Source organism: Cervus elaphus, chromosome 14, assembly GCF_910594005.1.
Source record: "Cervus elaphus chromosome 14, mCerEla1.1, whole genome shotgun sequence".
In the NCBI taxonomy this organism is placed as follows: Eukaryota; Metazoa; Chordata; class Mammalia; order Artiodactyla; family Cervidae; genus Cervus; species Cervus elaphus.
Window position 1 is genome coordinate 81335633 of NC_057828.1, and position 14174 is coordinate 81349806.

Sequence of the window (14174 nt, forward strand, 5' to 3'; positions counted from 1 at the left end):
GGCTGCAGCGGCGCACAGGCCCTCGGGCGCTCCTGGGCACGCTCACTGGGCCTCCCTGTGCCCGGCATCTCCATCCGTGAAACAGGCACTTTCGGGGCCTGCTCTGGGGACTACGCCAGCAGGTGTTGACAGAGCCCTGGGCACAGGCGTTGTCGTGGTGCGTCCTGTGACCGCCAGAGAGGCGGCCGGCCCGGCCGTGGGCACAGGCGCCCGCCACACTCAGCGTCCTCACGGGCGTGTCCTGCCCTGTGCTCTCTCCTGCCTCCAAGCAGGGTGCTGGGCTCCGCAGGGCGAGGGGCTGCCGGCACGCGTGGCCTGCCCATGGCGTGCGTGCCCAGCCCTGGAAGCTAACTGGACGCAGCTGCTGGCTCTGACGTTCCCTCACAGGGGCTGTCCCCGTGCTGGGCCCACACCTGTGGCCCTGGGGTCTCCATGAGCCGGCCCTACTCCCAAGGGACCCCAGGCTCCAGCTCAGGGTCTCTCCCAGGAGGGAGTCCAGGAGAGCTGAATGGGACAACCACCTGCATTCAGGGTTTCCAGCTTGGGAGATACTGAAGGACAAGGTTTGCCGGAGCAGGAGAAGGGGGCGTCTCCAGGAGCGACCCTAACACTTGAGACGAGAGAGGATGGGGCTGATGGAGAAGCCTCCCCCAGGACACAGCCACCCAGGGCACCTGGGGAGGGAACGCCCAGGGCTGGCCATGGGTTGCTGGGGGCCACTCCGCCCCAGCTGTCTCTTTCAGGGCTCCCTGAACCTGCAGGGAAAGTGTCTCTTCAATGCCTGTTGTTCCCAACCAAACACCATTACAAGGCAGGTTCTGAGCAGCCCCCTTCTGAGCCAAGGCCTGGGCCAAGCCTCCCTTGGTGGATGAAAGCCAAGGCAGTTAAAGTTTATGTCTGAACTCCGGCAATTCTCGGACTGACCTCCAGTTTATGACATCCCGTCTCTCCTTCCCTACTAGCTACAACCCCCGCCTCTGCCCAGGAAGTCTCAGGCCTGGGTGAAAAGGAAACCACAGGCCAGCCCAGGCCTAGCCCAGCAGGCAGCAGGCAGGCAGAGGTGTAACTAGACCTGCTCCTCCGCCTCTGAGGCCACAGCAAACAGGGCCCGCCCCACCTGCCACACCTGCCCAGAAGTCTGTTCCGGTAAGAAGCCAGGTGAGCACGGACAGTTGCGGCTCCAGTACTGAGCTCCCTGGACAGAACCTGGGTCTCCGGGGTGGGGGTGAGGTGGGCAGAGGGAGCGGAGAGGACTCCAAGTCTATGCACCATGGGGTGACCCCCATGTCACCTGTGCAGTCACCGAGCAGAGGCCGGCTGCCAGTAGAAGGAGAGACGCGTTCAGGGAAAGGATGCCAGGGCCAACTAACAGAGTTCCACTTTCTCCATCATGGAGAGGGCAGCGGGGAACCTAAGGGTAGAACCAGGGCAATTATAACTTCCTCAGACAGAGCCCTGTGGACCTGAAGTGGGTAAAAGCTGTAAGGCAGTGGCAGAGGCTGGGGCGGTTAGGAAGGGACCCTCCCTCTGCCTTCTTCAGGGTCAGAGATTCAGCACTCAGCCAAGGATCTCCGCAGAAGTAGAAATCCCCACGGGTCCCTGAATAGACCTCTGTTCTCTGGAGTCTTCTCTGTTACTGAATTGGCTGCTATTGCGACACCCCGCCCCCACCGATCAGCTTAGCAAAGTGACCCCACGCGACCCCAGGTGGAGGGGGCAGGACAGGCTTCTGAGGGGCTCTGGGCGCTGGAGATGCCCCACCCGGGCCTTGCCACCCGTCTGCTCCACCCGGAGCCTGTGTGGGCAGAGCGACCTGGAGGTCCAGACAGGGACCGGAGGGGAAGGAGGGGCAGTCGCCGAGGGCAATCTGGGCCGAGGGCGGGGCTGGGGGCGGAGTGGTCCCAGCAAGGGGCGTCGGCCTCCCATTCAACTCTAATCTCCAACTTCCTTCAGCTCCGAAGGCGGAGGAGGGGAAGGTGTCCGCGGTCTGGGAAGCTCCCAGAAAAAGCAGGAAGCATCAGCACGCTTCCTCAGGCGGCAGGACCCCTTAGCCCTCTCAGAAGCGTGGTTTCCAAGTGGGCTGGGGTCCCGGGGCTGCAGCCCTCACCTTCCAGGGCCGAGCGGTCCCCCGGAGCGCATCTCCCGGTCGCCCGGCTCTCACCTCTCCCGAAGGGGTCCAGCCGGCTGCGGGGTCACGCGTGCAACCCCGCCCCCACCTCGGGTCTCAGCCCGCACCTCCACCACCTCCCCTCAGCCCAAGGGACCCCCAGAGCTTCCGGGGCCGAGATCGAAGCCCCCCTTCTCCCACTGCCCAGCTCCCAGCGAACTGCAGGAGCCCCGCAAGTCCGGTCCAGTCGTGCTACGTACGGTCCCACTCTGACCGGTCCCAGGGCCGCACGCCCGGCCTCCCTCCCCTCCCGAGAGCCCTCCGCACGCGCACCTCCACCCCGGGGGCAACAGGCCAAACGCTCCGGAGCCAGGGGCCCAGGTGGCGCTGCCGTCCTTCCGATCGGAGCCGCGAGGGTGGCCAGGACGCCCTCCCGGAGGACCTCAGCCCACGCCCGCGGGGCCGCGTTGCGAGCCGGGGCGCTTACCTGCGGGGGAACTTGGTCCTGCCCGCCCGGGGCGGCGGCAGCTGCAGCATCTTCCCGGCGTGGCGGCTCGCGGCCGGCACCCAGCGGGGACAGCGCGTCGCCCGGCGGGCAGCCGAGGTCTGAGCGCGGCCACGCGGACCGCTAGGGACCCGGCCCGGCCCGCGCCCTCTTCCCCCGCCCGTCCGCCTCGCGGCTCCGGCGGCACTTAAAGCGACAGAGCCCCATTTCCTGTCGCCGCCTCGGGTCCCGAGCCCCGGCTGCGGGCGGGCCCTTTAATGCCCGGAGCAGGTAGACAAAGAGCCGCGGCGGCGCGACAGTTCAGGGGCCCGGGTCCGAGAGTGGCCCGGGGGCTGGGGTCGCGGCGGCCACTGAGGCGGTCGCGGTCACACCCCCCAGGGCCCCTCACGCCGGCTGCGGGTCACACCCCCCAGGCCCCCCCCACGCCGGCTGTGGGTCACACCCCCCAGGGCCCCCCCACGCCGGCTGTGGGTCACACCCCCCAGGCCCCCCTCACGCCGGCTGCGGGTCACACCCCCCCGGCCCCCCCCCACGCCGGCTGCGGGTCACACCCCCCAGGCCCCCCCCCCCGCCGGCTGTGGGTCACACCCCTCAGGTCCCCCCCACGCCGGCTGCGGGTCACACCCCCCAGGCCCCCCCCATCGCCGGCTGCGGGTCACACCCCCCAGGCCCCCCCCATCGCCGGCTGCGGGTCACACCCCCAGGCCCCCCCCAACGCCGGCTGTGGGTCACACCCCCAGGCCCCCCCCTCCCCACGCCAGCTGCGGGTCACAAGTCTTCCGTCCCCACCAGGAGGATGGCAGTGGGTAAATCCCGGCTCTTCTTGGAACTCTGCTGGCAGAGGGGTGCACAGGAGGGCACTGGGTCTGGAACCTGGACCCTCCCCAAAGGGCTTTCTCCAAATCCCCTCCCTGACTCTTTCCAAGCTTTTAAATCAGTTCCAATAAGAGTACAGCACCTGAAACAAGGTCTGCAGATATTACAGTGAAAAAGAGGAAACAGTTTTCTTTTTTCTCTAGCCCTTTTCTGAGTTCCTTTTTCACTTTAACTGTTCTTGACCTATAGTTGGTAATGGAGACTAAGCTGATATGTAAATTATATCTTGTACCTTTGTTATGTTCAGTCGTTCAGGTGTGTCCAACTCTTTGTGACCCCATGGACTGCACCACACTAGGATTCCCTGTCCTTCACCATCTCCCAGAGTTTGCTCAAACTCATATCCATGAGTTGATGATGCCATCCAACCATCTTCTACCATCCCCTTCTCCTCCTGTCCTCAATGTTTCCCAGCATCAGTCTTTTCCAATGAGTTGGCTCTTTGCCTCAGGTGGCCAAAGGATTAGAGCTTCAGCTTCAGTATCAGTTCTTCCAGTGAATATTCAGAATTGATTTCCTTTAAGATTGACTGGGTTAATCTCTTTGCAGTCCAAGACACTCTAAAGAGTCTTCAACACCACATTTTTAAGATATCAATTCTTCGGTGCTCAGCCTTTTTTATTGTCCAGCTGTCACATCAGTATATGACTACTGGAAAAGCCATCAGTTCAGTTTGGTCACCCAGTCATGTCTGACTCTTTGTGACCTAATGGACTGCAGCATGCCAGGCCTCCCTGTCCATCACCAACTCCCGGAGCTTGCTCAAACTCATGTCCATCAGGTCGGTGATACCATCCAACCATCTCATCCTCTGTCCTCCCCTTCTCCTACTGTCTATAATCTTTCCCTGGTTCAGGGTCTTTTCCAATGAGTCAGTTCCTCCAATCAGGTGGCCAAAGTATTGGAGTTTCAGCATCAGTCCTTCCAATGAATATTCAGGACTGATTTCCTTTAGGATGGACTGGTTGGATCTCCTTGCAGTCTAAGGGACTCTCAAGACTCTTCTCCAACACCACAGTTCAAAAGCATCAATTCTTTGGCACTCAGCTTTCTTTATGGTCCAACTCTCACATCCATACATGACTACTGGAAAAACCATAGCTTTGACTAGACGGACCTTTGTCAACAAAGTTTCTTTCAAGGAGCAAGCATCTTTTAATCTCATGGCTGTAGTCACTATCTGCAGTGATTCTGGAGCCCCCCAAAATAAAGTCTCTCAGTTTCCATTGTTTCCCAACTATCTGCCATGAAGTGATGGGACCTGATGCCATGATCTTCGTTTTTTGAATGTTGAGTTTCAAACCAGCTTTTTCACTCTTCTCTTTCACTTTCATCAAGAGGCTCTTTAGAATAGCATTGAAACATGTATATTATCATATGTGAAATAGATCACCAGTCCAGGTTCAATGCATTAGACAGGGTGCTCAGGGCTGGTGCACTGGGACGACCCTGAGGGATGGGATGGGGAGGGAAGTGGGAGGGGGGTTCAGGATGGGGAACACATTGACACCCATGGCTGATTCATGTCAATGTATGGCAAAAACCACTACAATATTGTAAAGTAATTAGCCTCCAATTAAAATAAATTAATTAATTAAAAAAAATTTTTAAAAAGAGGCTCTTTAGTTCTTCTTTGCTTTCTGCCATAAGGATGGTGTCATCTGCTTATTTGAAGTTATTGATATTTCTCCCGGCAATCTTGATTCCAGCTTGTGCTTTATCCAGCCCAGCATTTCTCATGATGTACTCTGCATATAAGTTTAATAAGCAGGGTGACAATATACAATACAGCCTTAACATACTCCTTTCCCAATTTGAAACCAGTCCGTTGTTCCATAAACCGATTCTAACTGTTGCTTGTTGACCAGCATACAGATTTCTCAGGAGGCAGGTCAGGTGGTCTGGTATTCCCATCTCTTGAAGAATTTTCCGCCATTTGTTGTGATCCACACAAAGGCTTTGGTGTAGTCGATGAAGCAGAAGTAGATGTTCTTCTGGAATTCTCTTGCTTTTTCTATGATCCACCAGATATTGGCAATTTGATCTCCGGTTCCTCTGCGTTTTCTAAATCCATCTTGAACATCTGCAAGTTCATGGTTTATGTACTGTTGAAGCCTGGCTTGGAGAATTTTGAGCATTACTTTGCTAGTGTGTGAGATGAGTGCAATTGTGCGGTAGTTTGAACATTCTTTGGCATTGCCTTTATTTGGGATTGGAATGAAAACTGACCTTTTTCCAGTCCTGTGGTCACTGCTGAGTTTTCCAAATGTGCTGGCATACTGACTGCAGCACTTTAACAGAAGAACCTTTGTAGGCAAAGTAACGTCTCTGCTTTTTAAAACACTGTCTAGGTTTCTTATTGCCTAGACAGCATACCTATCGCCCTCAAGCTCTGCCTGACCTCCATTCTGCACCTGTTATATTTAACTCTGCTAATCACATCCTGTGTTTATAGCACTGTCTTTGCAGACCACCCCTTGTAGCTCTTCTTCCCTTTTTTTTTTTTTTTTTTGCCTTACAGAAAGGAGGCCACAGTAAAATTCACCAAAGACAATGGACCCAACTACTGGGCTACCTGATGCTGGCCTAGAAGTATTTATGAAACAATGCAAGAGGAAGAATACAAGATCCTTACACCTTTGTTCCTAATGACCCACCCCTGACTGCGAGCCCTCATCTAGATAATCTCCCAGATTCCTCATGGAGGGGGGCACCTTTCTTGAAGCATGAGCCTGCTGTGTCTTAGCTGAGGATTAAAGCCACCTTTCTATTTTCTCCAAACTCTGTATTTTTTTATTCAGCTTTGGTGGGCAGAGAAAGTCAAAATTTTTAGCAGCATCACAGAGGATGCTGAGGGGGTGAAGGGCACCCCGAGTGCAAGTGCCAGAGGCCGCTCAGGAGAGTGCAGGGTGGGTGACCACAAAGGGGGGGGTCTCGCTTCCTCCAGCACGGGGTTGGGGGACAGGGAGGCATGCGTATTGGGGTTGACTGTGGGGAGAAAGAACAGCTCACACCTTGCAAGCGTCTGTGCCTTCATGGTGTGGGGGGGGGGCATTTTCAATTGACAGATCAGGAAGAAAAGGATCACAAGATGTGAAGATTTTCATGCAGAGTGAGAATTCCTGCAGGGGATTCCTGGTAACTTAACTCTGGTGGTGAGGGAGGAGGGGATGCACCCCAACCCCTGCTTCTGAGAGGCGCCGAGTGTGGAAGGTAAAGTGTCCCCCAACCCCAGAGTGACCTGAGCAAACAGGGAAGCCCGTGTCTTAGAAACGGACAGGTTATATCCTCAATTTCTTAAATCAACAGAGACAGCACCAGCAATGATGCTTTTTTAAAGCCCCAAGGGACTGAGTTAAGATGACGGAGAACCAGAGCAGCTGTACCTCTGGGTCTGAGCCGCTCAGGTGACAGCCGTGCAGAGACCTGGGCCAGTGCTCCGGAGGCCCCTCACCTCCTGGCCTGTGGCTTTACGGTGTTAGGGCTTCCCTGATGGCTCAGATGGTAAAGACTGCCGGCAATGCAGGAGACAGGGTTAGATTCCTAGGTTGGGAAGATCCCCTGGAGGAGGGCGTGGCAACCCACTTCAGTATTCCTGCCTGGAGAATCCCATGGCCAGAGGAGTATGGCAGGCTACAGTCCATGGAGTCGCAGAGTTGGACTCGACTGAGTGAGCGCACACAGGGCCGAGGAGCCCTTCCCCACTTCCCACCCTCAGGGAGGTATGGGCGGGCTGTGAGACCGAGGATCGGACCTGAGTGCCCAGGCCTCTCACCCAGGGCTGCAGCTCTACTGCCCGAGCAGTGGAGAGCTCGCCGAGGGGACTGTCCCGGGTCCCTGAACAGTCCTCCTGGAAGGGGGCTATTTCTGAGGGTGCAGACACTGGTCACGTTTTCCAGATACGCTTTGTGTCCAAGGGGGAGTCAGGGGCTGCAGGGAGCCCAGCACCACGCCCTCAGGCCCCCAGCATGCGGGGGGCGGGTTCACTCCCTTAACTCTCCGGGGGGGAGTCTGGATGGTGAGATTTAGAAAAGGACCAGCAGGTGCCAGGCTGAGTGGCTCTGGGGGGATCACAACAAGGCAGGCTCTGCAGCAGCATCGCCCACCTCACTTGGGGCCCGGTGTCCCCGGGGGCAGACTCCAGCCGGCACCCCACCTTCACCCCCACCCTAAATAGAGGGTGAGGGGGATGGATCTTCCGTGCTGGGCCGGCCTGGGTCATCTGGGAACAGCTTAGGGGAGTGCACCAAGAGGGTTCCTCTTGAGCCTCGGCCAGGCAGCGTGGAATGCCACCAGCAGGGGACGTTTTCCTCCAGGCCTTTCCTCCTCCACGCTTCCTGGCAGAGCCTGGGGTTACCTGGAGGGCGGGAAGTTTCTGTGCAGGGAACTCAGTGGTCACTCTCCCCACCCAGTGACGCCCCTCAAGCCCAGAGCCGTGAGCTTCGCCCCACCTCCACCTCTGCCGCCCACCCCCCAATGACTCCCCTCAAGCGCTCCCACCTCAGCCACCCCCCTCCCCTGGCCCTCCGCAGCCGCTGCATTTCACCCCCACGGCCATGGGGGGCTGAACAGAAACAGCAAGTCAGCCGGCTGCTCAGCCTGGGGATGGGTCGCAGCTCTCTGAGCCCCTCTTCCCCAGGAGGACTGTGGGCTAGAGCAGGGGTCTGCAGCCTCCAGGATCTAATGCCTGACGGCCTGAGGCGGAGCTGGTGTAACAGGGACAGAAATAAAGTGCACAGTACACGGAATGTGCTCGACTCATCCTGAAACCACCCCCACCTTCCGCCCGTCTGTGGACAAACCTGTTTGCCACAGAACTGGTCCCCGGTGCCAAAAGGTTGGGGCCCGCTGGGCTGGGGGACCTGTAACCCCTCCTCCTTGGGCCTGGTTCCTGCCAGAACCCAACAGAAGAGCGCCCACTGTCCTCTTCAAGGGGGAAGGTGTGCTGCACAAGGGGCCACCTCCTCGCCGTGACGCCCCCTCCTGCGGCAGAGGCCTGGGAGGACCGCTCCCTGCAGGCTTGGCTCCGTAAGCAATGAGCCTGCAGATTAGCATCTGCTCTTCTGCCCGTGGGTCACTGGGGCTTTGGTCACTTAGGGTGACTGGACACAAGAGCTGTCTGGGGTCTTTCATGAAGACAGGAGTCACGGTCTCCTTGTCAGCACCCGACCTCGCCCACTGTGGGGGACGGCGGCACACCTGCCTTGAGCACAGGGGGGGCCCACAGGTGCGACAGAGCTCTGCTTTCCGGGTTCCAGGCCAGCGGGGTGGGGGGGGAGGGTGGCGGCGAGACACCTGCTGACAGGGAGGCGCTTTTCCAGAAAAAAAACCCAGCCGCAGAGGAAAGGACCCAACTGCCTCCTCCTCAAAGAGCCCTCGGGAGCCAGGCTCCTGGGTCCTCGGTGCACTTTCTGTCTCAGGTCAGGGAGGCCTGGGCTCTGGGGCCATGCACGACCCTGAGAGCTCTCCACCCGGCACCTAGCGGGCTGTCCCGGCCCCCATCCCCTCCAGGCCCCCTGGGGGGACGTTCTCTGCCCACTCCTACCCCGGGGGCAGCTTCTCTGCCCGCTCTTGTCCTCGTGGGGAGGGCCAGGGGGCTTGAGAAGGGCAAGCGAGCTGCTCAGGGCCCTCCCGCAGACCAGGCCACCAGGCTCGGAGGGAAGAGGGGACGAAGGGCAGCCGTGATGGGCCTGGAGTCGGCAGCCCTGGACCAGGCCGAGACATCCCCGCAGCGGCAAACGAGCCAGCTGGGGGCGAGGGTCTGCTCCCAGCTGTGTGCTGCTCCCCAAATATTTACACAACCTCTGAGGAGGCCGGCCATCCCGCCACCCCACAGCTGGGAGAGGCGGCGTCCTGCCAGAGCACACACAGTGGGTGATTGTTTCACGTCCTCCCAAACATCAGCATCTCTGTGGCTCTAAGAGCGCAGGATGGATGGGGCGGTGGGGATGGAGCCAGCAGGAGCTGCCCCCTGAAGGCCTGCAGACCCTCAGCTGCCCAGGCAGATGCAATGCGAGTGTGTGTGAGTGTGTGTAAATGTATGTGTGTGTGCATGTGTGCACAAGATAGTGCATGTGTTTATGTGAATGTGAGTGTGCACACGTGTGTGAGGGTGCATGCATGCACGTGACAGTGTGTGAGTGTGTGTGCGTGTGACAGTGTGTGTGTGAGTGTATGTGAGTGTGCACATGTGTGTGTGCACGCATGCACGTGACAGTGTGTGTGTGAGTGTGTGTGAGTGTGCACACGTGTGTGTGCACGCATGCATGTGACAGTGTGTGTGTGAGTGTGTGTGAGTGTGCACACGTGTGTGAGGGTGCATGCATGCATGTGACAGTGTGTGAGTGTGTGTGCATGTGACAGTGTATGTGTGAGTGTATGTGAGTGTGCACATGTGTGTGTGCACGCATGCACGTGACAGTGTGTGTGTGAGTGTGTGTGAGTGTGCACACGTGTGTGTGCACGCATGCATGTGACAGTGTGTGTGTGAGTGTGTGTGAGTGTGCACACGTGTGTGAGGGTGCATGCATGCACGTGACAGTGTGTGAGTGTGTGCATGTGACAGTGTATGTGTGAGTGTATGTGAGTGTGCACACGTGTGTGTGCACGCATGCACGTGACAGTGTGTGTGTGAGTGTGTGTGAGTGTGCACACGTGTGTGAGGGTGCATGCATGCATGTGACAGTGTGTGAGTGTGTGTGCATGTGACAGTGTATGTGTGAGTGTATGTGAGTGTGCACATGTGTGTGTGCACGCATGCACGTGACAGTGTGTGTGTGAGTGTGTGTGAGTGTGCACACGTGTGTGTGCACGCATGCATGTGACAGTGTGTGTGAGTGTGTGTGAGTGTGCACACGTGTGTGAGGGTGCATGCATGCACGTGACAGTGTGTGAGTGTGTGTGCATGTGACAGTGTATGTGTGAGTGTATGTGAGTGTGCACACGTGTGTGTGCACGCATGCACGTGACAGTGTGTGTGTGAGTGTATGTGAGTGTGCACACGTGTGTGTGCACGCATGCATGTGACAGTGTGTGTGTGAGTGTGTGTGAGTGTGCACACGTGTGTGAGGGTGCATGCATGCACGTGACAGTGTGTGAGTGTGTGTGCATGTGACAGTGTATGTGTGAGTGTATGTGAGTGTGCACACGTGTGTGTGCATGCATGCATGTGACAGTGTGTGTGTGAGTGTGTGTGAGTGTGCACACGTGTGTGAGGGTGCATGCATGCACGTGACAGTGTGTGAGTGTGTGTGCATGTGACAGTGTATGTGTGAGTGTATGTGAGTGTGCACACGTGTGTGTGCACGCATGCATGTGACAGTGTGTGTGTGAGTGTGTGTGAGTGTGTATACCAGTGTGAGATCCCTGAGGACAGAGCACTGGTTTCAGGATGACAGAAGCTCCCGCTGCCCCAGGTTCCCCATTACTGAGCTGTCTCTCCAATCTCACCCAGGCCGAGAAGGTGCTGGAAATGCCTGTCTCCTTTCACCCCAAGCCCTGCTCACCACCTCTGCCTCCTCCCTTGCCCCTGCTCCAGCCAAGTGACCCCCGCAGCTTCCGTCCCCGCCCCCTCACAGACCCTCTGCAATACAAGACAGATCAGGTGGCTCCCCCACTGGGAGCCTGCCTGTGGCTGCCCCCCACCTGCACACTGGCCCCTGGCTCCCCCAACCTCATTTCTGACCATAGTCTGTCCTGTTTAATTTGCTTCAGCCACGCTGACCTCCCTGCAGCCCCTGAACACGTGCTCACTCTTGCCCCAGGGCCTTTGCACATGCTCTTCTGGACAGCATTTTCTGGACAGTTTTCCCTGACATGCTCTCCAGCAGCCCGAGTTCCTCACTCTGCGCCTCACCCTGCTTCATCTCCCCCACGGTGCACAGGACCGCCTGACCTACCAGGGTCCCCTCCTGGCTTGTTTGCCATCTCTCTTTTGTGCACGAGTTTAAGAATGATGACTTCTCCCTGCTGTATCCACCAAATACCTCACTGACCGTGTGAACAAGCAGCTTGTGGAGGGCCATGTCACCCCTTTCCTTTCAGATGGTGAGGCTAGGTCATCATCCAGGGTCATGCAGGCAGTAGCGACAATCTGAGAAGAAATCGGGGTGGGAGGCCTCCAGAAGTTACCGCCGACGTCGCCAGACTCCCAAGAACAGGAAAGTAACCACAGGAACCGGGGGAGACACGAGGGACAGGACAGCTGTGGCCGCTCAGACCGCGGGGCTGACTGCTCAGAGCTGGGAAGGGCGGGAGCTCACAAGGGAACCTACGGGTAAGGCTGAGCACAGGCTCGGGGTGGCCGTGGGGGCTCATGGCTCAGAGGGGCAGTGATGGGGCGGCTGGCCCTCCTCTTCTAACGACACTCGGTAGAAAGCCCGTGTTCTGGAAGCCTCTGCTGCCACAAGTCCCACACCCGGGTCTGTCTGCGTGGCTGCACCCACAGAGATGGTGTCACTCCCGAATGGCCCCCGGTCATCAGACCCACAAGGGCTCAGCCAGAAGCCAGATGAGGAGGCTGAGAGATGGAAAGCACGGCCAGTGAGAAAGGGGCCAAGAGACGGGCTTGATGGGGCCAGGGGAGCAGTCAGGAGAGGAGGGCGGCAGCTCCAGTGGGTCTGCGTCCCTGCCTCTGGCAGGAGAGACCGCATGAGGAAGATGGCACAAGGCGCAAGGAAGACCTCCTTCATGCGAGCCAGCCAAGGCGGGCAGGGCGGCAGGCTGTGAGACCCCGGTCCCTGCCGCTCTCTGGACTGGACAGGCCCCTGCACCCCTCGGACGCTCCCTGGCCTGTCTGGGTGCCGTCCCCTTCCCCGGCCAGCCGTGCCTGTGAGCACACAGCCTCTTTTTGTGTCTGGCCCCGCACACTGCGTCTAGACGGCTCTCACCCCCGTCCCCGGCTACGCGGCATGCAGGCACCAGCCCCGGCCTCGGCCTGTCCACCTGTCCTCCGAGTCCTGTCCCGTGTGTTCACAGGTGCCAGTCCGTCTCTGCACAGCCGCCTGCCTGAAGTCTCTGGACCTGGCTCGTTCTGCCTGTCTTTCAAACCCAGACCTTAATGCATCTGCCTGCGCTGGTCCATCATCCCTGATACACGGCCGAGAGCCCCTGGGGGCAGCCCATTCATGGCTCCGCAGGTGAGTGCCCGGCCTGGCTGGCTGGCCCTCCTTCAGCTGCCATGAATGGTCCTTTGTTGCCTGGCCAGAGACATCTGATAGCCCGGAGACCAGAGGGACCCGTCTCTAGCATCCTGGGACAGCCCGGCCTCTGAGTCCTAGTCAGCAGAGCTGGATGCACAGGGCGGGCGCTCCTCTGCCCTGAGCTCCCCCACTGCGGTTGCTCTGTGGTTGCAAAGCGCAATTCTGTCCTTGCAGACGGAGCAGTCGCTCAGAGGCATTGAGGAAGCCTCCCACAATGACCCCTTGGCCAGGCAATGGCACGCCTGCTGGTGCCTGGGGAGCTCTGACTGCAGCAGCAGGAAGGCCTGTGGTCGCTGCTGCCAAGCTTAGGGCCCCAGAACGGTGCACGGAGGGCAGAGGTCCTCAGGGGCAGAGGGAGGTGGTGGGTGAGCCAGAACTGGCAGGGGACCGTGGGGTGGGGAGGGGTGTGTGCCTCAGAGGCCCGGTTCTGCTCTGGTGCACCCGCTTTCAAGCTGGGAGCTCCTGGCAAGCCAGCGAGGCTGAGTCCCAGTCTCCTCTCTTCTGACCTGGGAAGCTGGTTAGCATTAGTCCTTCAGTCATGTCTGACTCTGCGACCCCATGGACTGTAGCCCGCCAGGCTCCTCTGTCCATGGGATTCTCCAGGCAAGAATACTGGACTGGGTTGCCATGACCTCCTCCAGGGGATCTTCCCGACCCAGGGATCGAGCCCAGGTCTTCTGCAGTCAGATTTTCTTTACCGTCTGAGCCATCAGAGAAGCCTAAAATTAGGGTAAAGAATACCTAATTCACAGAGTCATTAAGATTAAATAAGACAGTGTTTTGTAAACTGCATATGCTATGCAATTGTTAAAGAATTATAAAAGAGCACAAGTTACTTCAGTAAAAATTATACACACAAGTTACAGGAAGCCCCAGCGTCGAACAGCATCATGGTGCAATGGGGTAAATTTGGAGAGGCTTCAGGTGAGAGGTGTGCCCGAAAAAGACGGTGAGCGGCCAGGTGTCACCCCCTCAGGAAGGGGAGCCCCCTCTGCAGATGGCCTTCAGACCTTCATGGCTTCTGTTCTCTAGGGGCTGACCAGGAGGAGGGAGGGAGGTACCATTTGCTGAGCGCCTGCTGTTTACCAAGCATATTATTACAACACATTCCATAACATCCTCACTGCAACGCTATTCTTGTTTGACCATCCCCACGAGAATGGACGGCAGACTTCCCAAAGCCTCAGAGATGGGGTCTGAACCTCCTCCTAACTTGGGCCCCTTCTGTAATACCAGACAGCACGGATTGTCCAGGCACTCTGCGAGCCCTGTGAGCTCATCCCAGAGCAGAAGGTGTCGGGGGAAAGGAGGAGGCTCAGGATGAAAGAGGAGAGACAGGCAGACAGGCAGGCTGGTGGGGACGAGCCCACCACCCTCAACAGCTGCCGCAGCCCTTGTCCACCTTGACTGTCAATGAGCTTGTATGTCCGCAAACTCAGGGACAGCCCAGCAGCTCAACTGTAGGTCACAGGACACACTGAGGGGC

At 58.2% G+C, this 14174-nt stretch overlaps 1 protein-coding gene across 13 annotated transcripts in view; it reads right to left on the reverse strand.

Moving 5' to 3' along the window:
• Positions 1-14174, reverse strand: part of NAV1 (neuron navigator 1) — a 190661-nt gene that overhangs the window by 50412 nt on the left and 126075 nt on the right. The window contains exon 1 of one of the 13 annotated variants that reach the window (XM_043923152.1): positions 2595-2861. The exons of the other annotated variants lie outside the window; for them this stretch is intronic. Coding sequence (XP_043779087.1) covers positions 2595-2644 — 50 coding nt within the window. The 5' untranslated portion in view covers positions 2645-2861. Of the gene's footprint in view, positions 1-2594; positions 2862-14174 lie in introns of those variants that run through there. 13 annotated transcript variants of the gene reach the window in all.